We start from the raw sequence: 25,000 nt of genomic DNA on the forward strand, positions 1-25,000 counted from the left end.
ACATGAAAAAAAATACGTTAAGTTTCTGGCTCGTAAGTTAGCTAAACTGAAGGGCTCTACGACTATAAATATCTCCGGTTGCTAAATAAACCGTCAGGCGTAACCAGGGAAACCAAGTAATTGTTTGTAAAACTATTATATTTGTAGACGTTATTAGACAGATTAATTAATTAGTTAATTTTCTCAAAAAGTGCAAACGTGCAACATGAGGTAGGCCTGAATGCACTTGTTATGTCTTTCCACTTTTTTATTTTGCGGGGGTCAAAATAATTACTTCGTTAATAATTCGTAAGACGAGTAACACTGGAGTTTGGTTTATTGAATACGATATAATCAATAAATATGAAATAGTGTGATTTCAGAGAGGTTTAGGCCTATTGACGACAACATAATATGTTAACTGAGAAGTTTTTGTATACTGACCAAAAGAGAGAAATAGGCTACTATTATATTTCTAGATGTTATTAGCATCAAACAGATTAATTAATAGATTATAATTAATGTTATTTATTAATTTATTGTTAATAATCATATATGCATAAAAAAATTATGATCTTATCTGTCATACACAATTCATGGCATTTACTTTTTTTTTTTTTAAGTGCTAAAATATTTTTAATAAAAATGGGACAAATAATTACATAATACAGTCATAATTTAAGTAGTAAATACATTAACAATTTAAAAATGTTCCCATCCATGCAGAAACATGATCACTGGTTCAGAATGACTGCTTACGGCACACCAACATACACTGAAGAGTTATGTAGAAATAAATAAACATTTGTTTGGTTTGAAGATCCTAACCGACCCAAAACTGAAACCAAAAACTTGGCAAACGTCTCACCTCGTCATCCTTGTACCAGGACAGCGATTCGGCCGTCATCACAAACCAGTACTCTTTAGCGCCGCCCTTCATGATGCCGATGTTATTGATGGTCAGCCAGCCCTTCCTGATCACCTGGAACACACAGACGGCGTGTGTGTGTGTGTGTCACTGCATAACGCTCAGTGTTACGTCCACTGACACACACAAGAATCTGATGAACACTTATAAACCCCAAACATATACAGTCAAACCAGACATTAATCAGACACCAGATATACTTTTTTTTTTTTCATTTATGTAAGTGAGGAGAGCCAAATAAAGTGTGACATATTATACACAAATAAATCTTCATAAACTGAAATTTATAAAAATTTGTGAACAGAAATGTTTTGCTGAAGTGTGTTTTCTGTAACTGCTAATGCTCTTTTTACACACACACTGAACAACATGAAGCATTGCTTGGTCACTGGTTGAGCTAAACTGGTATTATCTAATTGTGTAGTTAAATTTAACAGCTGACAGATATTCAACATAATTCATGTGTGAGAGTCTAACAGAAGGACGGACAAAACCGGTCAAATATCCACTGATTCTTGTCATATTTTATTGGCATTTTCTAAACTATAGCGAATAAACTGAGAAATGTTGAAGGCGTTGGAATATATTCAGGTTTGACTGTATACAAGCAGGGCTTGACATTAACGTTTTGCTCACCAGCAACTCTGACTAGTGGTTTTCCAAAGTTACAAGCCACTCAGCGTCAATTTTATCATCGATATCACGGGGAAAAACTGCCATAAACATATTTTTAACATCATCTCATAATTTGGCAGCAGGTTTATTAGGCTCCTGTCACTTTAAGACCTGACGCACGGATCCATTTATACAGTTACACATGTAACAACTGTTTACATCCACTTATCCTCTGATGGTCTTCGGGGTCTTTTTAACCCGCAAATGACTTTTGCTGAATTTAACCCTCTGGGCTTCTTCGTAAATGGGTTACACTTAGCTTCCTCCCGGTCAAAAACGGACGAAGCCTTAAAATGTAACTTTACTTTTTCCCAGGATAACCAATCAAATATTGTTTTGTTCTATAATATTTTCTGATTATTATTTAGAATTTTTAACGATACTTTGCATTAATTATATAATTTTTATGAGCTATTTTTTCCATTAGAATTACTATATATATTTTTATTTTATATTTATTTAAAAAAAAATTCAATAAATGCAACATTTCACATCAAAATAGAGTGCCAGCCTAAAAAAAAAAAATGTTCAAGTAGAAGAGCGCTATCTAGTGGCTTTAAAAAATAGTTAAATGTGTGCAATGTCCTGTACCAGCCTGTAGGCTGCCTATAGCTTCCTATATAAATTCATAGAAAGGCTTTTTGATTCCTTTTGTTGTTTTAGACATGATTTCTCTATCTTATTCGGTTTTTTTTTTTTTTTTTTTAGATATACATGTAGATATTCTAAAAGACTACTTAATTTTTTTAACAAATTTTTTTTAGATAAGTATCAGGTTTTGCATTATGATTAAAATCAAACTATAGCATTTGGTTAGAAAGGGAACACAATGCAAACATTTTTGTTACTCAGTATTTGATCATCAAAATAATTAAACAAAAATAAGGGATGGTTAGTGATAGTTCAAAACACTTTATACAGACATTTAGCAATAAATTGGTATTTTTTATTTTTTTATTTTTGTATATTCTCAAAATTTGCTGTTGCAGTCTTACCAGTTAATCTCTCTCTCTATCTCTCTCTCTCTCTGTGTGTGTGTGTGTGTGTGCATTTGAGCGAGATTTTTTTTTTCATTTATTGATTTTATTTTGCATATTCTACAAATTTGCTGTTGCAGTCTTGCCAGTATACCTGTGTATGTGTGTGTTTGTGTGCGTGTGTGTGTTTGTGTGTGTGTGTGTGTGTGTGGGGGGGGGGGGGGGGGGGGGGGGGGGGTCTTATTTGCACTCTTGATGTTTTAGAGTGTCACCCCTTCATTGCTGTACACTTTTTTTCTGCACAGTGGCTGATCTGTAGCTTGTACCACCAAAAGTTTCTCTGAGTTTTCCTATTTTTTCATATTTCCCATTCATTTCCTATGTTGCCCGTTTTTGACCGGGAGGAAGCTAAGTGTGACTATTTTTTTTACGACCCTTTAACATATCAGAATCATCTCCTTGATTTTTTTGTGTTTTCATATAGGTAATACAACAAATGTCACCAAGTTTCACCCCCATCCGATGAAGCAAAAAAAATTAAACAATTCAAAATGTAAACGTTTTCGGTCATTTTCGGACGAAGAAGCCCAGAGGGTTAAAAAAAAATGTATCTTTGTCCAAATGGCAAGAAACTTTGTACGGCTCTCATCCCTTTTTTTTTTTTTAAAAAAAGGGGTTTTTATTGTTAGAATTGTGATTTCATAATATTTAGATATGAATCCAACTGGAAAAACTCTTGAAAAGATATATTTTAGTTAGTCAAATAACTAATCACATATAGTGGAGCTCTATAGCCATCTAGTGGCTAAAAAAATAATTTTTATTACTTTTCTTACATTTTCCAAAATATGGGCACTTTTTTTTACAATAAACCATGTAAAATTATCTAAATTTAGAAATTTGGGTCTTTTATAAAGACATTTTATTTTACATAAAAAAAACATTTTTTAATTTATTTATATAAATTTAAAATGTATCATAAATCCGAAGACCCCAAAGATAACTAGTGTCATCCCAAATGAAGACCATCAGAGGGTTAAAACATAACCGACTGTTTACATGAATATTCGTTCACATTACATTATTTTATGTATTTGATTGTTTAAGGTCAATAAGAAGCGAATAATAACTCAGTTTAGTTCTGAGAGATGAGCACGAAATCTGCAGGAATGAGTAAAATTATGTGCAATACACGCCGAAATTCAAGCCCTGTCATAACATTCAAATTTATTTACTTATGTTTAATGTACAGAACAAAATACAATAAAAAATAAAAAAACGAATAGTCCTATAAGTCTTTTTTTCTTCTACAAAAACACCAGACGTGTTCTCGACAGAGCGGAACAAAAATACTAGTTTTGACTAAAATCAAGAACACGCTTGTGGCATGAAGATAAAACGATAAACCTTTGTAATGCACACTGTACACACACACACACTACACTGTACACACACACACACACACTCCGGCTCGCTCATCCTCGTTACGCTTGACTGACGTCTTTAGTGACGCTGCAGGGAGACACACACTGAAGTGTCTTAAGCAACCGCTGACACACAGATGTAGACATGATGTTAATCACACACTGACAGTGCTGAGACACACACACACACACACTGTACTTACCATGATTTCATCCTGATGCGTACAGTAAAACAAGAATAAGAACAACATGAGGAGAAGAGGATATATCAGATATATCATTGTGGGAAACAGAACAGAGGAAGATCTGAGACACACACACTGATCTGAGACACACACACTGATCTGAGACACACACACTGATCTGAGACACACACTGATCTGAGACACACACTGAGACACACACTGATCAGAGACACACACTAATCTGAGACACACACACTGATCTGAGACACACACACTGATCTGAGACACACACTGATCTGAGACACACACTGATCTGAGACACACACTGATCTGAGACACACACACTGATCTGAGACACACACTGATCTGAGACACACACTGATCTGAGACACACACACTGATCTGAGACACACTGATCTGAGACACACACTGATCAGAGACACACACTGAGACACACACTGATCAGAGACACACACTAATCTGAGACACACACACTGATCTGAGACACACACTGATCTGAGACACACACTGATCTGAGACACACACACTGATCTGAGACACACACTGATCTGAGACACACACACTGATCTGAGACACACACTGAGACACACACACTGATCTGAGACACACACTGAGACACACACTGATCTGAGACACACACACTGATCAGAGACACACACACTGATCTGAGACACACACACTGATCTGAGACACACTGATCTGAGACACACACACTGATCTGAGACACACACTGATCTGAGACACACACTGATCTGAGACACACACTGATCTGAGACACACACTGATCTGAGACACACACTGAGACACACACACTGATCTGAGACACACACTGAGACACACACTGATCTGAGACACACACACTGATCAGAGACACACACACTGATCTGAGACACACACACTGATCTGAGACACACTGATCTGAGACACACACACTGATCTGAGACACACACTGATCTGAAACACACACTGATCTGAGACACACACACTGATCTGAGACACACACACACCAGAGATGCTCAGATTCATCAGCTGAGATCCATTATGAATATCATAAACACATGCACTGGAATTAAAATAAGAGTTTGGCGGTTGATGGGTAAATTGTGCATGATGAATAGCAGTGTGTGTCTGCGTTGTTTGGGTGTGCAGTTCAAAAAGAGAAATATGCAAATCAAGAAACACTGCAAAAAAATCTGTTCCCCTTCAGGGACTACTGCTGCGTGTAATCGCAGTGGGAACGCCCTCAGCGTGACGCGTCTGAAGCATGAATGAAATCAGTCAATGGAGAGAATGAGTGTACGGCGAGTGACGTCATCGACCAGGAAGCTATAAATATCCCCTGAGTACACAATACGCCAGCTTTAGTTACTTCAGCAGCTCTGTGTGTGTGTGTCTGAATCTGTCGATTGTGTTTGTCTGTTTTGTCAGGAGTTTTCACTATATATATTTTATATAAAAAAAAACAATATGAGCGAGCAGTATAAGAAGTGTGTTCCCCCCTGTACTCGGTACATCACGGGTGGGGATTCACACGAGCTATGTGTGGCTTGTTTGGGAGTGCAGCAATGCCCAGTCGGCTCTCGAGGGAGTCGATTGTCAGCATTGCGAGCGTTTTCCCTTGAGAACTCTGCGCTCGCGGCGATCGCTCTTCGAGGAGAGTGATTTGCTGCGAGCTCCCCGAGGCTCGGGTCCCGCTTCTGTTGAGGCAGAGCGGCGGCGCTTGTCTTGGGGCTCGCAGATCTTACTGGCGACGTTGAGACGGGCTCCGCCCTATCTAGATCTAGTGCCTCTCACCCGGCTCTGGAAGCACGCGCTGCGGCGGTTACTTCTGCCCGGGTGGAGGCACATGATGATGTTGAATTGAGATTTTCCAGTTCTGAGGAGCTGGATGTCGAAAGTTTTGCATCAGAGGAAACTAGTTTATCACATTATACTGCAAATGAAGAAGGTTTGATGGATGTGTTATCTCGGGCTGTTGAAAAGCTAAAAAAAAAAAAAAAAAAAAAAAAACAGTATCGAGTGGCCAGCTGATAGACAGGTTTCTAGAATTAAAAGCAAACTAGATGATAGATTTCTGTCTGCACGACCTCAACCTTCTCGCCGGTGCTTACCGTTCTTCCCAGATCTTCATGCTGAGGTTTCAAAGACCTGGGTTAGAACGGTTTCAAGCAGAATTTACACAAATCATTCCAATGCTTATGGTAACATTGTTGGTGCTAAATTTGCTGGTTATGTGACAATACTGTAGGCGGAGGAGACGCTTGCGAGCTATCTCTCTCCTGCTTCATCGTCTTCACTTAAAGCACCGGCTCTTCCACCAAAAAATAAATAAATAAATATATATACCTCTGTGCTGGTGGGGAAGGCTTACTCTGTGACATACGATGACTTTTATGCAGGCTTTTCAGGCCGACCTGCTCAAAGGAAAATCTGAGGGGGGTCCCCGCCGAGAGAGACTTGCGTTCACCTCCCTTAAGGGTGCCCTGTCTCTCCCGGCGCCCTCAGGGGCCCGTCCTACAGGGCGTAGAAGGGTCTGGCGAGTGCTTTCCCGAGGGACGCTCGCTGCCTCTAAGGAGGGTTCTAGTGTGTTCAGACCAGTCGTTCCCTGCTGGTGCGCCGTTACAGGGCACTGTGTCTGTCACGCAGAATGTTCAACCAGAGCAATATCTTTCGTCGAGTTCGTCTTCCAAAAGAGCACAGCAGAAGCGGAGTGTCACGTCTCGTGCCCCCCTGCAGAGAAACTGGAGGGACGAGGCGGGACGCTCTCTGGCGCGGCCTTCTCGGGGCAGGACTGATCTGAGGACAGTCATTGTCGCCAGAAAGGCTGCGTCGAAAAAGTCCTGACGGGCTGAACGTCAGGACTCTGAGGGTGGTCCCCATCGTGAAAGACCTGAGTTCACTGCACAAGAACACGGTGCCCTGTCTTTCTCGATGCCCTCAGGGGTCTGTTCTACTAACCCTGCCTATACAGGGCGTAGAGAGACTCGGCGAGCGATTTCCCGAGGGACGCTCGCCCCCTCCGAGGAGGGCTGTGGAGTGCTCAGACCAGCTGTTTCCTGCCAGTATGTTACAGGGCACTGTGTCTGTCACTCGGGATGTTCATCCAGAGGCCAGCCTCGAGAGGCTGGTTCCCTTAGTAGAGTTCCTGGCGGAATGGGTCCCCCACCCAGCAGGGAGTTAGGATACTACTTCATCGGGAAAAAAAAAAAATCCTGACGTGCTGAACGTCAGGACTCTGAGGGTGGTCCCCATCGTGAAAGACCTGAGTTCACTGCACAAGAACACGGTGCCCTGTCTTTTCCGATGCCCTCAGGGGACTGCTCTACTAACCCTGCCTTCACAGGGCGTAGAGAGACTCGGCGAGGGTTGTGGAGTGCCCAGACCAGCTGTTCCCTGCCAGTACGTTACAGGGTGCTGTGTCTGTCACTGGGGATGTTCAAATCAGATCCGAGGACTGGTTTGTCATGATAGATCTAAAGGACGTTTACTTCCATGTATCTATCCTCCCTCAACACAGGAAGTTCCTGAGGTTCGCTTTCGGGGGCGAAGCGTACCAATATCGGGTTCTTCCGTTCGGCCTAGCTCTGTCACCCCGAACATTCACGAAGTGTATGGATGCTGCTATAGCCCCGCTGAGGTTACAGGGCATCCGCTTTCTGTACTATAAAGACGATTGCTTGATTCTTGCTCAATCGGAACAACAGGCGATTCGGCACCGAGATGTCGTTCTTGCTCATATCAAGTGACTGGGGCTGAGGCTCAACGCCAAAAAGAGTGTTCTTTCTCCATTACAGAGAACCACTTTTCTAGGTGTAGTGTGGGATTCAACGACGATGCAGGCACGATTGTCACCTGCTCGTATTGCTTTGATTCTCGCTGCAGTAGATCAGGTCAAGCTAGGCCAGTCATCCACTGTAAAACAGTTCCAGAGACTGTTAGGTCTCATGGCAGCTGTGTCCAACGTGATACCTCTTGGCCTCTTGCACATGAGACTGTTACAGTGGTGGCTCAAGACCAAGGGATTCTCCCCGAGGGGAAATCCGCTTCGCATGATCGTGAGTTCGCGACGGTGTCATCACGCCCTGATCATGTGGAAAGATCCTTGGTTTCTGTCCCAAGGCCCTGTGATAGGAGCTCCTTGTCGTCGCGTTCTGCTAATGACAGATGCCTCTCTCACGGGTTGGGGGGCGATCATGGATGGTCGCCCGGCTCAGGGTCTGTGGGAGGACCATCATCGTCTGTGGCACTTAAACTGCCTAGAGATGTTGGCGGTGTTTCAGGCTCTGAAACACTTCCTCCCAGACCTAAGGGGCCACCATGTTCTTGTCCGGACAGACAACACATCGGTGGTTTCTTATATTAACCATCAGGGGGGTTTGCGTTCTCGCCCGCTTTACAAACTGGCACGTCAGATCCTTCTATGGTCCCAGGGGAAAATTCTTTCTCTGAGAGCTATTTATCTCCCGGGGTATTTAAATCAGGGGGCAGACATCCTGTCAAGACAGGGGCCGAGGCCCGGGGAATGGAGTCTTCACCCCGAGGTGGTGGAACTCCTATGGAAACGTTTCGGTCTTGCCGAGGTAGACCTATTTGCTTCTCGAGAAACATCACACTGCCCGCTGTGGTTCTCTCTCAGCCATCCAGCCCCGCTGGGGTTGGATGCGATGGTACATCCGTGGCCGAGGTCACGCTTGTACGCTTTTCCCCCGATCGCTCTGCTCCCAGGAGTTCTGGAGAGGGTTCGCCGGGACGGGCTCAGTCTCCTGCTAATAGCCCCGTTCTGGTCGGCCCGGGTATGGTTTGCGGACCTAGTGTCTCTCCTCGACGGCTCTCCCCTAGAGACACCGATCAGGAGAGATCTGCTCTCTCAGGCGAGTGGGTCGATCCTTCACCCCCGTCTAGAGCTATGGAGGCTGTGGGCTTGGCCTCTGAGGGGGTCCAGCTCATAGATTCTGGTCTCTCGGCTGAGGTCGTTGAGACCATCCTCCGATCCAGAGCTCCCTCCACGAGGAAGTTATATGCCGCGAGGTGGAAACTTTTCACCTCTTGGTGTGGAGAGCGCCAGCAGGACCCAGTTAACTGCCCGGTTGGTACAGTGCTGGATTTCCTGCAGGACCGTCTCTCCACATGGTTATCCCACTCCACACTGAAGGTGTATGTGGCGGCCTTAGCTGCTTACCACACCCCTTCAAGTGGAGGTTCCCTCGGGAAACACCCACTTATGTCTCGCTTCCTTCGTGGCACCTTGAGGCTGAGGCCTGCAGTTCGCACGAGGGTACCAGCTTGGGATCTGGCCATCATCTTAGAAGGTCTCTCCCTTGCTCCTTTCGAGCCCATCGAGGAAGTTTCGGAAAAGTTTCTTACTCTAAAGACTGTCCTTCTTCTCGCTATCTCATCTCTAAAAAGAATTGGAGATATTCAAGCACTTTCGGTGGCTCCCTCGTGCCTGGAATTTGCTCCTGGTTGGTTAAGGCCTTTCTCTTTCCGAGACCAGGTTATGTTCCTAAGGTTCCAACTGTTTCTGTTAGACCTATAGTTCTGCAGGTTTTCTGTCCTCCGCCTTTTCTGACGTCAGACCAGGAGAAAATTAATTTGCTGTGCCCAGTTTGGGTTTTAGATGCTTACGTCCACAGAGCTGCCCTGTGGAGGAGATCAGACCAACTGTTCGTCTGTTTGGGTCACCTAAGAAAGGGTGTCCTGCATCTAGGCAAAGGATGTGCAAGTGGGTGGTCGAGGCCATCCCACTTGCTTATGGTTCGGCCCATCAGCCTTCACCTTTGGCTGTAAGGGCTCATTCCACCCGGAGTATGGCTGCTTCTACAGCTCTTCTTTCAGGAGCTTCTCTTCAGAACGTTTGTGATGCGGCAGGCTGGTCCTCACCGCACACTTTCGTTAGATTTTATTCCCTCGATCTTAGCTCCACTCCCGGGGCTCAGGTTCTCTCGTCGGTTTGTGTCTTCTAATGACACACGACAGGGATTTGGTCGTATGGGGATGTGGGTATTGCGTTCCCACTGCGATTACACGCAGCGGTAGTCCCTGAAGGGGAACGTCCCGGGTTACGTATGTATGCCTAGTTCCCCGAAGGGACGGACGCTGAGTGTCCTGCCATACTCTCTGCATCCCCTTGGGTCGCTGCTTCAGTAACTTTTAAGCTGGCGTATTGTGTGCTCAGGGGATATTTATAGCTTCCTGGTCGATGACGTCACTCGCCGTACGCTCATTCTCTCTATTGACTGATTTCATTCATGCTTCAGACGCGTCACGCTGAGGGCGTTCCCACTGCGATTACACGCAGCGTCCGTCCCTTCGGGGAACTAGGGTTACATACATAACCCGGGACGTTTGCATTCCTCCTTCAATTTAAGGCCATTTAAATCTGACAGGTTTTCAAACATCTCCCGCACACACACCTCTGGAGATCAGCTGAGGCTCGAGTCTCACAGCACACACACCTCTGGAGATCAGCTGAGGCTCGAGTCTCACAGCACATTCACATCTACAGATTCATGCTATGATTATGATTATGATTATGCCGGACCGGTCTAGGAGAACAACTGAAGAACATGCAACAGTGAATTAATGTGTCTATGAGCAGAACAGGACCGACACACACACACACACACACACACACACTCTCACTCTCTCTCTCTCACTCTCTCTCTCACACACACACACTCACACTCTTTCTCTCTCTTTCACACACACACACACACATGCTGTCACTTGCTGCCCTTAACAACTGATTTGAGTGAAGCAGAACTGCACCTACATCAGTGTAAGCGTGTGAAAGACCATCATCAAGCAGCTCTACGACTAACACACTGTTCTGGGCTCAGTTCGGCCTCCATCAACAGCATTCAGGGATTATTGTGTGAACGTTGCTTTTCATAGGAGTTCAATTATGCTCAGTAAGTGATTTATCACACAAGTATCAAGTGAACATGTAAAATGTTAAAGTCTTGTGGACATACTTTCAAAACACTGAGTATTTTAATGAATATTCTGCTGAGATCACCAACATAGACGCTGAGTTTGAGATGTTGGTGACACTACAGCATCACTGCAAATTCATTAAAGTTTAAACGCTGATGATGGAGCTGAACTTGAACTTAACGTCTGATCTAAAACCAGTTCTCTCTATGAAAGCTTGTATTGAACTGAGAGAAGCATGAGAACAAACCTGGCCCTGGATCAGTTGATAAGGGCGTGAAGATAAAGAATAAGAAACATAGATGAAGAACAGAGAAACACACACTGGACACACACATCAAATGAGCATGATTAACATTTAACACACAACATGCCTCTCCATATGAGGCTGTGTTATAAAGCCTTCACCTGATTACCAGCCGCTTTCTTCTTGCTCGCCTGACTGCTTCTCTGCTGAGCACTACACAGAACACAGTTCAACTTAAATAAAAAATATATACATGTATATTATATATATACACTGACGTTCATGTTTTTAAAAGAAGTCTCTTCAGCTCACCAAGGCTGCATGTATTTAAATTGAAACTACAAAACAAACAGTAATATTGTGAAATATTATTACAATTTAAAACTGCTGTTTTCTATGTGAATATATTGTAAAATATAATTTATAATAATAAATGTTTCTTGAGCATCAAATCATCATATTAGAGTGATTTCTGGAGGATCATGTGACACTGAAGACTGGAGTAATGATGCTGAAAATTCACAGGAATAAATTACATTTTAAAATATATTACATTAGAAAATGGTTATATTAAATTGTAATAATATTTCACAATATTTTACATTTTTTTTTATTTTTAATCAAATAAATGCAGCCTTGGTGAGCAGAAGAGACTCTTTTAAAAACATCAAAAATCTTACCGATCCCAAACTTTTGAACCGCAGTGTATATATATTAATGTCTGAATATTATATGATACTGGGTAAATAATTTGGGTCATTTGATGCTAAAGGTCGAGGAAACGTGGAACTCACTTGGCAAACCCGATGAAATCTTCATGGTTGGTGTTCATGTACGCCAGCTCGATGTCAATCAACAGCAGCACCTGACGAACACCAGAGGAAACAATCCCATCCGTTCCTCTCCACAACTCATCCTTCCCTCGCCGGTCAAAATGACCCGAAGGCTAAAATTATACTACTTTTTTTTTTTTTTTCAGCAAGCTTATTTTATTTCATTTTGGTAATATTGTTTCTATTTTTTAATGCAATTTTTGGGAGAATTTTTTATTTTATTTACCTTTCAATTACTAAAATTGATCAATAAATAAATAAATAGTAATTTAAGCACATATTCCTCACATTCTTTCAACTTAAATTCAAAATAACTCGCAATTTCATGCATAACCCTTTTAATTCAGCTCTAAATATCTTACATTGGAGTGTTTGCCGACCTCTGGTGGAAAAAATAATAATATAACATGATATTTCATGACTCTTGCCACTAGATGGCCTTATAGCTCTATATGAGCTGTTCCGCTGGGTCCTAAAGCCAGTTCCTTCAGTATGCATTCAGACACACATGTGGACATTATAAAATCATTTTTTTTGGTAAAGTTTTAGCATTTTTAGTTTGAATTTTGAGCATTTTTAGGTTTTTCTATGTGAACTGAAGCATTCCTCGCATTCCATTCATTCCTAAGGGGTCAAATTGACCCGAGAGGGAAGGATTTACGTTACTTTTTAAAATTTCAACCACAAAACTCATCAAATCCATAACATTTTTGTGTATTCATGGTTCAAGTGCTATAAAAGTCAAGAGGTCTTGGACTCCTCAGATGAAGACTCAATTTTTTTTATTTTTTTTTATGAAAAAACATTTCCGGGTCAAAATGACCCGAGCGAAGGATGAGGGTTAAAAACGTCCAGATCTCGTGACGGGACGGGCCTCACCTGGTCTTTAGTGCGGCTCTCGCGGTCTCGGATGTGCTGAGTGACGATCCGCTCCATCTCCTCTCTCAGCATGGGATACTGGGCCAACTGTGACACAATCACACGCGTTTGTGATGCCAATAAACCATACGACCAACACACTGAGTCTGCAACAGGTGACCACTACACCCTCTACTTACTGATAGACGAAAATAATGAGCGTGATTCTAAAATTAAGCCATTATTGAGAGAAAACCTGTTGCAAAGTCTGTGAAATCACAGTATCAACATAAAAAACACACTATTCTTACAATATATAGGCTATGCATGCATGTCAATCATGTTCGTTGCACAGACAGGGCCTAAAACTTTTTGCCACACATACCAATAGCCGGGGGAAATTTAGCAAACATAAATATTTTTTACCGGCCATGAAGCAAAAGTAGCCTGTTGTGACACCTCAATTTTCAAGTACATAAATTGAATAAAGTAGGCTAATTACATTTAAATAACACTAGTCACTGTATAAATTAAACATAGATTAATCCTTATTAAAGTTACAAAAGTTATTCAGCCAAGAGCAGTGAGTGTTTATATCATTACTGAGAGATGGCAGCAGGAATATTAGGCTACTGTCCCTTTAAGAGAGAATGCACGGCTCTAATATACTGATACTGACACACATGTCTACTTTCTCAACTGTTCACGACGTTCACTTAAGACATGACCGACTATGTTTACTAGGATTGACACCGCTTCATATACTGGTATTTGGCGCTTGGCGAGTGTTCATTTTAGGCCCTGTGCACAAACATACAGCATGTCACATGACTCTAAAGTTCAATGCATTAAAATAGTTAGTTGTGAGCCACTTGGCTTTGCAATGTCCAGTAATTTAGCTAGGGATGCACCGATATGAACATTTTGGCCGATACCGATAACCGATAATTCTTTTTATTTGATAGCCGATAACCGATATATCGGCCGATAAATCTAAATTTTTATAGAATTTTTGAGAGCCTGATTACAAAAACAAAAGTCTCACCATTAAAAGTCATGTCTCAAGCAAACAATTATAATGTTCTCATGTCATTTAATGCCGATATGACAGACTTGCCAACAAAATACTAAAGTGTATTTTCCTTTTTTGAAGTGATTTTAATCATATTTCAAGCTATTTAAAACCATCATGTTGAACAGTGCGCATCTGAAGCGTCTCAGCTGAAGGAAATAATACATTATTTATCGGCTTTAATATATCGGCCAAATTTTCTTATCAGGCCGATAACGATAACATTAAAAATGAACATATATCGGCCGATACCGATATGGTGGCCGATATATCGTGCATCCCTAGCATTTAGCCAAATACCAAGAGTTGTGCACATGAATCATGATGATGAATCATTCACAATACGTCGACCAGGAATGAGGATTAAGAAAGTTAATAGTGATTTGATTTTGAATACTGCAATTTTTGCAACATAAATGTTAACCGAATTGTCAGAATCTGTGTGACTTGGTGATGCATTGGAATTGAAGCCAGTGTAGAATTAAATAAATCAACCTACCCACACACACACACACGCATATAAACATACAATCGCAAAAACTACACCAGCAGAGTGTTTTGGTTCGCACAGGGATGCAGTGATGGGCGTCTAGCAGTGAAACATCACATGATCAGGGTTCTGTAGAAATGAGTGTTTCTAGAGCGAACAGGCATAACAAACGAGCCCAGAGATGAAGATTACTATGAGAACGAGAGGAGAAGACGCGAGTCCATGTGTGGATTCACACTGATGTTCCTTCAGCCTTCAGAAGAACTCGCACACCTGCATGCTGCATATATCAAGCAATTTAATGTGAGTAAAACACATCGTCTGGCATTATTACGTCCTTCCACACACGTATGCTGCTCTTTTTTCTGTCCAACACGAACATTTCTGAAAAATCTTCATGCAACTTTTTCTCATACAACAAGTTATACGAGTGTCAAGCTCCAAAAAGGACGGACTGAGTTATTGTGTTTTCTACCTTATTACTAATTGATATTTTTGAATATGCAGGATTTGAGAATTGAGCAAATAACATCTTAACTGCTAACACTTTACAATAAGGTTCATTAGTTAATGCATTAACTAACATGAACTGACCATGAGCAATACATTTGTTACAGGATTTGTTAATCTTTGTTAATGTTAGTTAATAAAAATACAGCTGTTCAGTATTAATAAATGTGAAAATTAACATTAACTAAGATTAATAAATGCTGTATAAGTGCAGTTAATGTTAACTAATGAACCTTACTGTAAAGTGTTACCTCTTCATTTTGGATCTGGTTCCTCACACAAAGATTCATGTCTTAGTGCTACTAACTTATCATACTTATATAATACTTTTATATGGGGTTTGAGTCCATTTTAGAGCTTGAAGATTCTTAAAAAAATCTCATATTGCGCTTTAGAAAAAACAACAACATATGAATTTGGAAGCTGAGCAAATAATGTCAGTTTTCTTATTTTGTATGAGCCAAAATATGTTTTTTTTTCTTTCACACACAAAACTCAAAACATACAGTCCAAATCCACAGAGTATTTTTGAGGGACACGTATGATGAAATGATATGAGAGAGAGAGGGAATGAGAGAGAGAGAGAAACAGAGATGTATGACTGTTAGTCTGCTGGTGTAAGAAGACCTTCCAGCTCGAGCATCAGTTATTATACGCGTATTTCTCACGCTACAACTAAAACACACACATCCGACAGAAAAACACACTGAAAAACCAACGGGCCATACGAGGGAGCATGCGTTATTAATACAGAAACAAATTTGGATATAATGTCTACGGCTACTGTTGTGTGAAAAAACGACACAAATACTTAGTAAATTAAATTGACACAGACAAAATAAACCAGGATGAAATCTGAGAGGTAAGGATAGACCGATCGTTGCTGGACTGATGTATGAATCCTAATAAATCTGTTCTACGCTAAATTTGAGAACAGCATATGTTGATTTATGTGTAACTGTGGGTTTTTTTTTACTACAAAGTACACTAAAAAATGCTGGGTTATTTCAACCCATGTTTGGGTCAAATATAGACAAACCCGAACGTTGGTTTACATTTTTTAATTACATTTTAAACTCAAAAAACAACCCAGCATTTTTAGAGTGTAGTATTTATTAATATTTTGAATGTTTTTATTTTTATATATGCAGTTTTCATTTTTTATTTATTTAGAGGAAATCACAAAAGATTGACAACAAATGGCTCATTTATTCTCTCATCAGAACTTGCCATTAAAATAATGTCACATTGCAACAACAACAAAAAGGCTATATATAATATCTATATAATATAATCTATAATATTAATAAAATAGTAGAGTGGCCAAAAGTGACGTCCGGAGGTCATATTTGTTTTTAATGACCCTAAAAATTCGATTAAACCCTAAAAATATGAGGAAATTATTTGGTGACACTTTATTTTAAGGTGACATAGTTACACGTTAGTATATATACACTATAATAATAACAGTAAATTATGCATAATTAACTTATTCTAAACCAAACCAAAGTAAGTACATCATTAATATTACTCAGTACTTATTTGAGTAGTTACAATGTTTCTACGTCGCCTTAAAATAAAGTGTAACCAAAATATTTTACATTTTTAAAATATTTTAAATATGAGGGAAGAACAAAACACTAAACTTGGTTTAGGTATTTTTCTGACACAATTATTTGTTAAAAAACGGCAAAGAAACTCCAGCTACAGGTTTTATTTTACCATGCAAAAGCTGACTACAACATAATCAGCTATTAATATTTCACTGGTTCTTGTTTTTGCATGTGTTTTTCTACGATATCGGCACAACTTATCATGTTTCATTGCGTTATTATCACGAACAAAACAATCCACTCCAAGCATAACTGCAATATGCTTACAAAGTCTTTAATAATATTTTTAATAAAGGATGAAGATGTACATTTTCCTCGGCTGGGCATCACTTCTGGCCACTTCTATATGTAATTTTGACCATATTCCTGTTACAAAATCTGCACATGCAGACACCGATAGACACCCGATGTTAATCATTACAGTTCTGTCATCATTCACACACTTAAAGAGGTTTGGAACGGCATTAGTGTGAGTAAACGATGACAACAAACTCATTCATCCTTTAAGATTTTTCAGACCCAAAACATTATATTTATAATATCACCACCTAATATAAACGACATCTACGACTTTTGCCATAACGTCCAGCCATCGGTCTATCCGTACGTTTAAGATAGACGTGGACGAACGGAGCTTCGTTCCTCTTTACCTTCTCACTACATTTGTGAATGGTGGAGGAGAGCTCGCTCACAACCATATCTATACATTTGAGGCACGGCCCGTTTATCTTTTGGATCTGCTTTTTCACTATGGCCTCAAAGGCCAGGTCAGGGGTGAACAGGCCCGTCCTGCAGAGGAAGAGTCATGGAGAGAGAGGAGAAGAGGTGGAGGAATGACAGATAGACAGGGTTGGAGGGCAGATAGATAGACAGCACAGAGGAAAGAGAAGTGAGACATTTGGTTTCTCCTCAAGCCATTCGACAGCGAGCCGAAGAGAAGTCGACCCGTGGCCGAGACCCAAGCCTTCAGAAAGCAGATGCGCAGACCAAAGGCAGTCCGAGAGCCGTTATTAATGATCGAGCATCAATTATATATATATTTTATACACATTTATATCTGTTCTGATGATTTTTTTACAGTTGTAACGGTTGCTGATTTATAAAAATAGAATAGTAGAATAGAATAATTTTATTTACTGATCTATAAGTATTATTATAATTACTATTATTATTATTAAAAAATACAGTGCTACCACTACTACCACTCCTACTTTTATTTTCATGAATGCTGTTTGTTGCCAAGTACTACCACCACTATTTTTATCTTTGTTTTAATTATTATTATTAATATGAATACTGCCTCTACATTCTCTCTACTGACTCTAATTCTATTACAATTACTATGATTATCTCAATATTGCTTCTATCTAAATCTCTAAAATATCCCATTGCTTAAACTTACCAATGTACCTGCATACATCACTAGATCGATATATTTATATTTAGCTGTTTTTTTTTTTTTTTTTTTTTTACTTTGTGTGCTACATGTACGTCTCTCATTCTTTTGTATACATAATTCAATGATCTTTTATCTTGTATAAACTACAATGTTTTTGTTAACTTGCAATAAAAAAATAAAATAAAAAATAGAATAGTATGATAAAATTATATTATTTTTAATACATTACAGTAATAAATGTGTACATTAAAGTTTAATGTTAAATTCATATTTGTTGCATTGTTTATTTTAGTGTAACACACTGTAAAAATGCTTTTTTTTAAGTCGCAAGTATGTTTTACAATAAAACATTTTTTCAGTCTTTCATGTTTATTTCAATACTATTTCAATTTTTGTGCCATTTTCTAGCAATTTCAGAGTGAGAAATTGTTTCCTGCATTAATTTCTTTTTTTGTGTGTGTTGATTAACTTTACATGAGAGTACTGTATTTATAAAAATAGAATAGTATAATAAAATTGTATTATATTAAATTGTATTATATTTAATAGAATATTACAGTATTCTTCAGGTCAGTTATGTACAGTTTTTTGTTACATTAATATTTGTTGCATTGTTTATTTTAGTGTAACACACTGTAAAAAATATTTTTTTAAGTCGCAAGTATGTTTTACAATAAAACATAATTTTTCAGTCTTTCATGTTTATTTCGATACTTGCGGGTTTTTGTGACATTTTCTAGCAATTTCAGAGTGAGAAATTGTTTCCTGCATTCATTTCTTTTTTTGTGTGTGTGTTGATTAACTTTACATGAAAGTACTGTATTTATAAAAATAGAATAGTATAATAAAATTGTATTAAATTTAATAGAATATTACAGTAATGGAAATCTAGCTGTTTCTTCAGGTCAGTTATGTACATTAAAGTTTTTTGTTACATTAAAATTTGTTGCATTGTTTATTTTAGTGTAACACACTGTAAAAAATATTTTTTTAATCGCAAGTATGTTTTACAAAAAAAAAACTATTCCAGTCTTTCATGTTTTTTTCAATGTGTTGCAATTTTTGTTTTCTTGCATTTGCATTTTTGCGACAAAATAAAAAATCTCTCAGTTGGTATTTGCTGTATATTTGTAGCGTTCAGTTGTAACATTTTCATCAACTTTTAAATTTGTAACTCTTTGTTTGTGGTGTTTCCTTTCTGTTTCTATGGTTTCTAGAATGTTCTCATTTGTTGTCATAGCGACTCATTGTGTGATTGATTTGTTTCACCTGTTCCTTGTTTAGCCCTTTAAGTGGGTCGCACACCGGACGAGAAGCGCAGCGCCGCGTCGCGCCACGTCTAGGACAACTCCAGGTATCGCACACCGGACGCGCACATTCTAATCGCGCGAACACAATTTTGAATCAACTCCTGGTAGAAGAGCTGCACGATGTGTGTTTTATATTGATTAATTATTTATTTTTTATGTTCATTGAATAATAGCTGATGTTTGAACGTTAATCAAGTAAAAGTGTCTATCACGTTGAGTCTGTTATTTTGTTGTAACGTTATCCGTTGTCTAGGCAACTATGTCACATAATACAATAGTATTTATTTAGCTAGCGTTTAGCTAACCCGAGTGAAAACAGCACGGGGTGAAGCCATGTACATTAACGACGATTTGAGACAAATAAATGTAAATTTAATATACAACTATGCAAATGGCGCTCTGTGGCGCGGCAGGGTTTTGAACAAGGTCCTGAGCCGTAGCTGGGCGCCGCAGACAGACGCCGAATGGCGCCGCCGGTGTGTGTACACTCATAGAGAATAATGTGTTCGAATTTTAAAGACCTGGCGCTGCGCGACGCGGCGCTGCGCTTCTCGTCCGGTGTGCGACCCCCTTTAGTTACTCTCGCAAATACTCTTTCTGCAACCAACAGTGACAATATTATATATCGCAAGAAGCATTTCTTTTGTATCTAATTGATTGAGTTCTTAAGTTTTGAAACTCTGAAGTTGTGAAGTTCAAAGTGAACAGAACACACTGTAAACATTATAGTGTAAATCAGAGAGATATTGGAGTACATTTTACAAGGAAATACTATTTCAGTCTTTCTACTTCAAAATGTCTTGTTTATTTCAGTGTTACTTGGAGTTTCTTTGCAATGTTTTAAAGTAAATCCTACTCTATGATGATATTTGTATTTGTGTACACCTTCTATACCTGAATAATGAAACTATTGTCTTTTTGGAGCTGCTTTATTTACAGCAGAATTTGAATTAGTCTCATATTTGATCAAACTTGCATCATTAATTCTGTTACTTTCCTGTTTATTACTGTGAAGCTGTTTTTACAATTTCTATTGTATAAAGCACTATATATATAAACGATAATTGACTTGTGATTTAGCCTAAGTGTCCTCGAGAAGCTTCTGCCATTGTTTTTCTGCACTGGATTTATAGATCAATATCTCTTGACTGCCGTTAGCCACATCTCTGCCTTCCTCAAAGCTTCTGTCTCGAATAAACAGAGTGTTTGGATGCTGAGGTCTGCTAGATGAGCTCATGGAGAACAGTGTTAGCTTGGGGTTTGGATGCTGAGCGGTTATGCTGTAAAAAAAAAAAAAAAAAATCTTAATTTTAACAGCAAAAATAGGGTTGCACAATATATTGAAATTATGGAAAATATCACCAATGCATATCAGTTTATGTTGATGCAGATAGTAGAGAATAGACTGGGTTCGTCCGGTCAAGATGGCATGACATCGTTGGTCAGTTTGGCGGTAAACGTCTGTACTGTGTTGGTTACGGAGCTGCACGATTAAGCGTGTAAAGATCACAATCTCGATTCAAACACCCACACGATCTTATTCCTAATTGTCAACGATTCGTCTATTAAAGGAGTAGTTCACTTTTTAAAAAACTTTTGCTGATATTTTACTCACCCCCATGTCATCCAAGATGTCCATGTCTTTCTTTCTTCAGTCGAAAAGAAATTAATGTTTTTGATGAAAACATTCCAGGATTTTTCTCCATATAATGGACTTCAATGGTAGCCAAACGGTTCAAGGTCTAAATGACCGTTTCAGTTCAGCTTCAAAGCGCTTTAAACGATACCAGACAATGAATAAGGGTCTTATCTAGAGAAACGATCTGTCATTTCAAAAATAAATAAAAAAGTTAAAGTTTTATAGGCACAAATGCTCGCCTTGCGAACTCTCCTGTTCGAACTCGTTCATCAAAATGAACGAATCTTTTTTCGAGTCATTGACTCGTTCATCAAAATGAACGAATCTTTTTTCGAGTCATTGACTCGAAAAAAGATTCGTTCATTTTGATGAACGAGTTCGAACAGGAGAGTTCGCAAGGCGAGCATTTGTGCCTATAAAACTTTAACTTTTTTATTTATTTTTTAAATGACCGATCGTTTCGCTAGATAAGACCCTTATTCATCGTCTGGTATCGTTTAAAGCGCTTTGAAGCTGCACTGAAACGGTCATTTAGACCTTGAACCGTTTGGTGCCCAGCAAAGTGCATTATATGGAGAAAAATCCTGGAATGTTTTCATCAAAAACATTAATTTCTTTTCGACTAAAGAGAAAGAAAGACATGGACATCTTGGATGACATGGGGGTGAGTAAATTATCAGCAAAAGTTTTTTTTTAAAGTGAACTAATCCTTTAAAACTTTGATCACAGCGAACATTCAAATCTGCATTCTGACCCAGAGAAAGCAGTTGTCATGCATATGAAAACAGCATATTTTTTCGATCACACAGAATCATTATTTTTGTGTTACAAATATTCAAATGATCACAGAAGTTCTGGGATAAAAGTTTACAGTTCGGATATTACCACTGATGTCTACGGTAGCAATGAAAATAGAGTTAACCAATAAAGATTGTATCATTACATCGTTACACCAGTAGGTGGCGACAAGTGACTGTTAAAACATGAGTGAGTCATTGAATCATTCATTCAAGAGATTCGTTCAAAAACGAGGATTCATCCAGTAATGAAACAAGTGAAGTCTTTATGAGTGAGTCATTGAATCATTCACTTCATTCAAATTAATTACATATATTTTTTAAATAGACTGCAGTAACTAACATTTTGTCAGAAGCTCTAATAAATGACGTTATGTTATTTAGTTGTCTATTCAGAATCATATGGAAGCTTGTTTCCGCCACAGAATAAAACATTTTAAAAGATAATTGCGACTTTTTATAACACAATTGACTTTAGTTCTCAGAATTGCGAGATAAAGTCACAATTGCGTGTTATAAATTCAAAATTGTGTGATATAAACTTCTGTAAAATAAAATTCGGACTTTTTTTAAACTTGCAATTGCGAGTTTATATCTCGCAATTCTGACATCTTATAAAGTCCAATCCAATCTAAGGAAAAAAAGACTGACTTTTTTCACAATTCTGACTTTATAACACGCAATTGCAACTTTATATCTCGCAATTCTGAGATAAAAAGTCAGAATTGTGAGATGTAAAGTCGCAATTACCTTTATATTTTTTTATTCTATGGCGGAAACAAGCTTCCATGGAATCGTGTTCTCTATTTAAAACCAAAAAAAAAAAATGTGATTCTCAATTTATCCAGATTCGTGCAGCTTCACTTAATTTTCAGTTTTTAAATGTTTTAATTTGTTTAAATGTGTTTGAATAAATCAAATATCCCAGTCAACAAGCTATCACATTCTTCTTAAATATCGTGCAGCCCTAGTAAAAACGCTGTTAAACAGGTTAATGCTCACTTAACCCTTACGTTTTACGAAATGATCGTAATAAATAATTTATCCAAAATCGTGCAGCTCCAGTTTTTCCGTTTTTCAGTTATAAATCAAACAAGCCATCCCATTTGTCTTGGATATCGTGCAGCCCTAGTAAAAACGCTGTTAATTCTTTAGGAAATGATCGTAAATCAAGGGATAAACTAGGATCACCCAGCGGTTCACCTCAGCGTCCACGGCTCTCTGTACACAAAGCCATTCCACCCAGAACCTCTGTCCAAAGCTCAGGCACACGAACATACACGACGATAAACACCCACAATCCCCCTGGGGGGTCACAGGTGGATTACAGCAATAGTTTGGGTTGATGGGAGACACGGAAAAACCCTCCACCAGGCCTTTACCTTCTTAGTACACTGCCTAACGGTATTGACTAGCTCAGAAATGACCATGTCCACACATTTCTGGCACGGCTCTTTAGTCTTCAAGATCTGCCTTTTCACAATGGTCTCAAAGGCCATGTCCGGTGTGAAGAGCCCAGTTCTGTCCGACCAGAGAGAACGGACAGGCCCGGGAAAAGAACGACAGAGGAGAGAAAGAAAAGGAAAAATTGGGTGGAAAGAAGAGCGTTAATCCAACAAACTCCCTCCCCAGCCCATAATAATGAATGAAGAACTGAAATAATGGTTCGAAACTGAAGCTCAATTGTTAGTTTAACATATTTGTCAAGTTTAATTGTATCGATTGAAGTTCTATTTCATAATCAATGAAGCCTAAAATATAAGGAAAACAACTAAAACTCAATTGAGAACAGCACCGGTTGGGCGGAAGGAAGGAAAGAAGAAAAAAATCTTAATCAAATTAAGTCCAATTGATTCATTTAAAAGGGCTATATGTGCGAATTTTCACGTATTAGTCACTTTTTTATTGCCAATGTATGAACAGCTTGTAATAAAAAGGTTAAAAAACGAGACCTTCCCGACTTCCTAGCTTGTCTCTGACACTAATGCTTATACAATGTTCAGGATAATGCTGAAAGAGCCGTTCTGGACTGTAATGTCAACGTGTCTCGCAAAGAAAAGAGATTCATTCAAACTAGTCTCACATAGTCAAATCTATAGAGTCTATAGTCTCGAATATACTCTATAATCAAACTATCATAACAGTGTGATTTTAATGAGCTCATCTGTCGCTGATCTCCACATCTCTATGATCAGATGCTTTCTGAACTGATGTTTCTCACTTCTGTGTGTGTTTATTGTGTTATTGAGAGGAAAGAGCAGCACATATTCACATATTCATAAGCGTCAATCTAAAAAAAGAACGAAAAACTGTGGCTGCAGTTCACTTAATGGCCACCGGTGTCGCTAACAACAAGAGCTACTCAATTCTACATATAGCACCTTTAACTATTTCATATCTGAAATATCACTTATAAGGGAAAACACAACTAAAACTTAAACATTACGCAGATATGACAATAAAGGCTCGTACACACCGGGACGAATATCGGCGCGCGTTATTCGCTAGTGTTTTTCAACTCGTTTTTGTGTTCACACCCATGCGATTTTGGCTGACGATGAGCCGAGTGAACATGCAAATTCATTCCCTGACATTAGATGGCGCCCATTTGCTCTGCAATACCTTTTATCAAGATTTGTGTAGTCGCTGTCGCGTTTGTCATATAGTTCTTTCTGTTCCGACACCAACGAGACCAGCGGCTCTACATTCATCTGGCCTCGCATCTTCCTCGTCTTATTTCTTCCCGGCAGTGTAGACGCTACTTGGCGTATATCCTCTTCGCCGTTACGTATGTGTGCTCGGCAAGACCGTTTTGTGTTTGAGCGCCCCCAAGTTGTGTTTTACTGTAACTTCAGAAGCTCCAGACACGTGAGAAAAAGCGCGAATCTCATTGGTCGGATAGTTTTTGACGCGGCGCGTCAAACTAAAAAAACGAACCCGAGACGTTTTTAAAAAAATTACGCTTTTACGCGCGGCGTTTATCGCGTCGGTGTGCACACTCACATTGGCGCCCTTTGTTTAGTCACGAGGCGTTAAACGTCGGCGAAAATCGCGCGCGAAATTCGTCCCGGTGTGAACAGGCCTTAAAACTTTACAACGCGGTTCCGTGT

At 39.3% G+C, this 25,000-nt stretch overlaps 1 protein-coding gene across 3 annotated transcripts in view; it reads right to left on the reverse strand.

Annotated features, from left to right (window-relative positions):
* The window catches only part of dnm1a (dynamin 1a), a 138,660-nt gene that overhangs the window by 63,560 nt on the left and 50,100 nt on the right, over positions 1 to 25,000 (reverse strand). For 2 of the 3 annotated variants that reach the window (XM_056255096.1, XM_056255095.1), the window contains exons 10-15: positions 23,273 to 23,411; positions 13,082 to 13,168; positions 12,164 to 12,234; positions 11,531 to 11,582; positions 4,187 to 4,198; positions 848 to 961 (exon numbers count right to left, since the gene is read on the reverse strand). In XM_056255096.1, the coding sequence (XP_056111071.1) occupies positions 848 to 961; positions 4,187 to 4,198; positions 11,531 to 11,582; positions 12,164 to 12,234; positions 13,082 to 13,168; positions 23,273 to 23,411 (475 nt within the window). Of the gene's footprint in view, positions 1 to 847; positions 962 to 4,186; positions 4,199 to 11,530; positions 11,583 to 12,163; positions 12,235 to 13,081; positions 13,169 to 17,395; positions 17,535 to 23,272; positions 23,412 to 25,000 lie in introns of all 3 variants that reach the window. The other variant, XM_056255098.1, reaches the window with a different exon arrangement.

The sequence above is a fragment of the Rhinichthys klamathensis genome, unplaced genomic scaffold (genome assembly GCF_029890125.1).
Source record: "Rhinichthys klamathensis goyatoka isolate OS25496 unplaced genomic scaffold, OSU_Roscu_1.1 h1tg000118l_1, whole genome shotgun sequence".
NCBI lineage: Eukaryota > Metazoa > Chordata > Actinopteri > Cypriniformes > Leuciscidae > Rhinichthys > Rhinichthys klamathensis.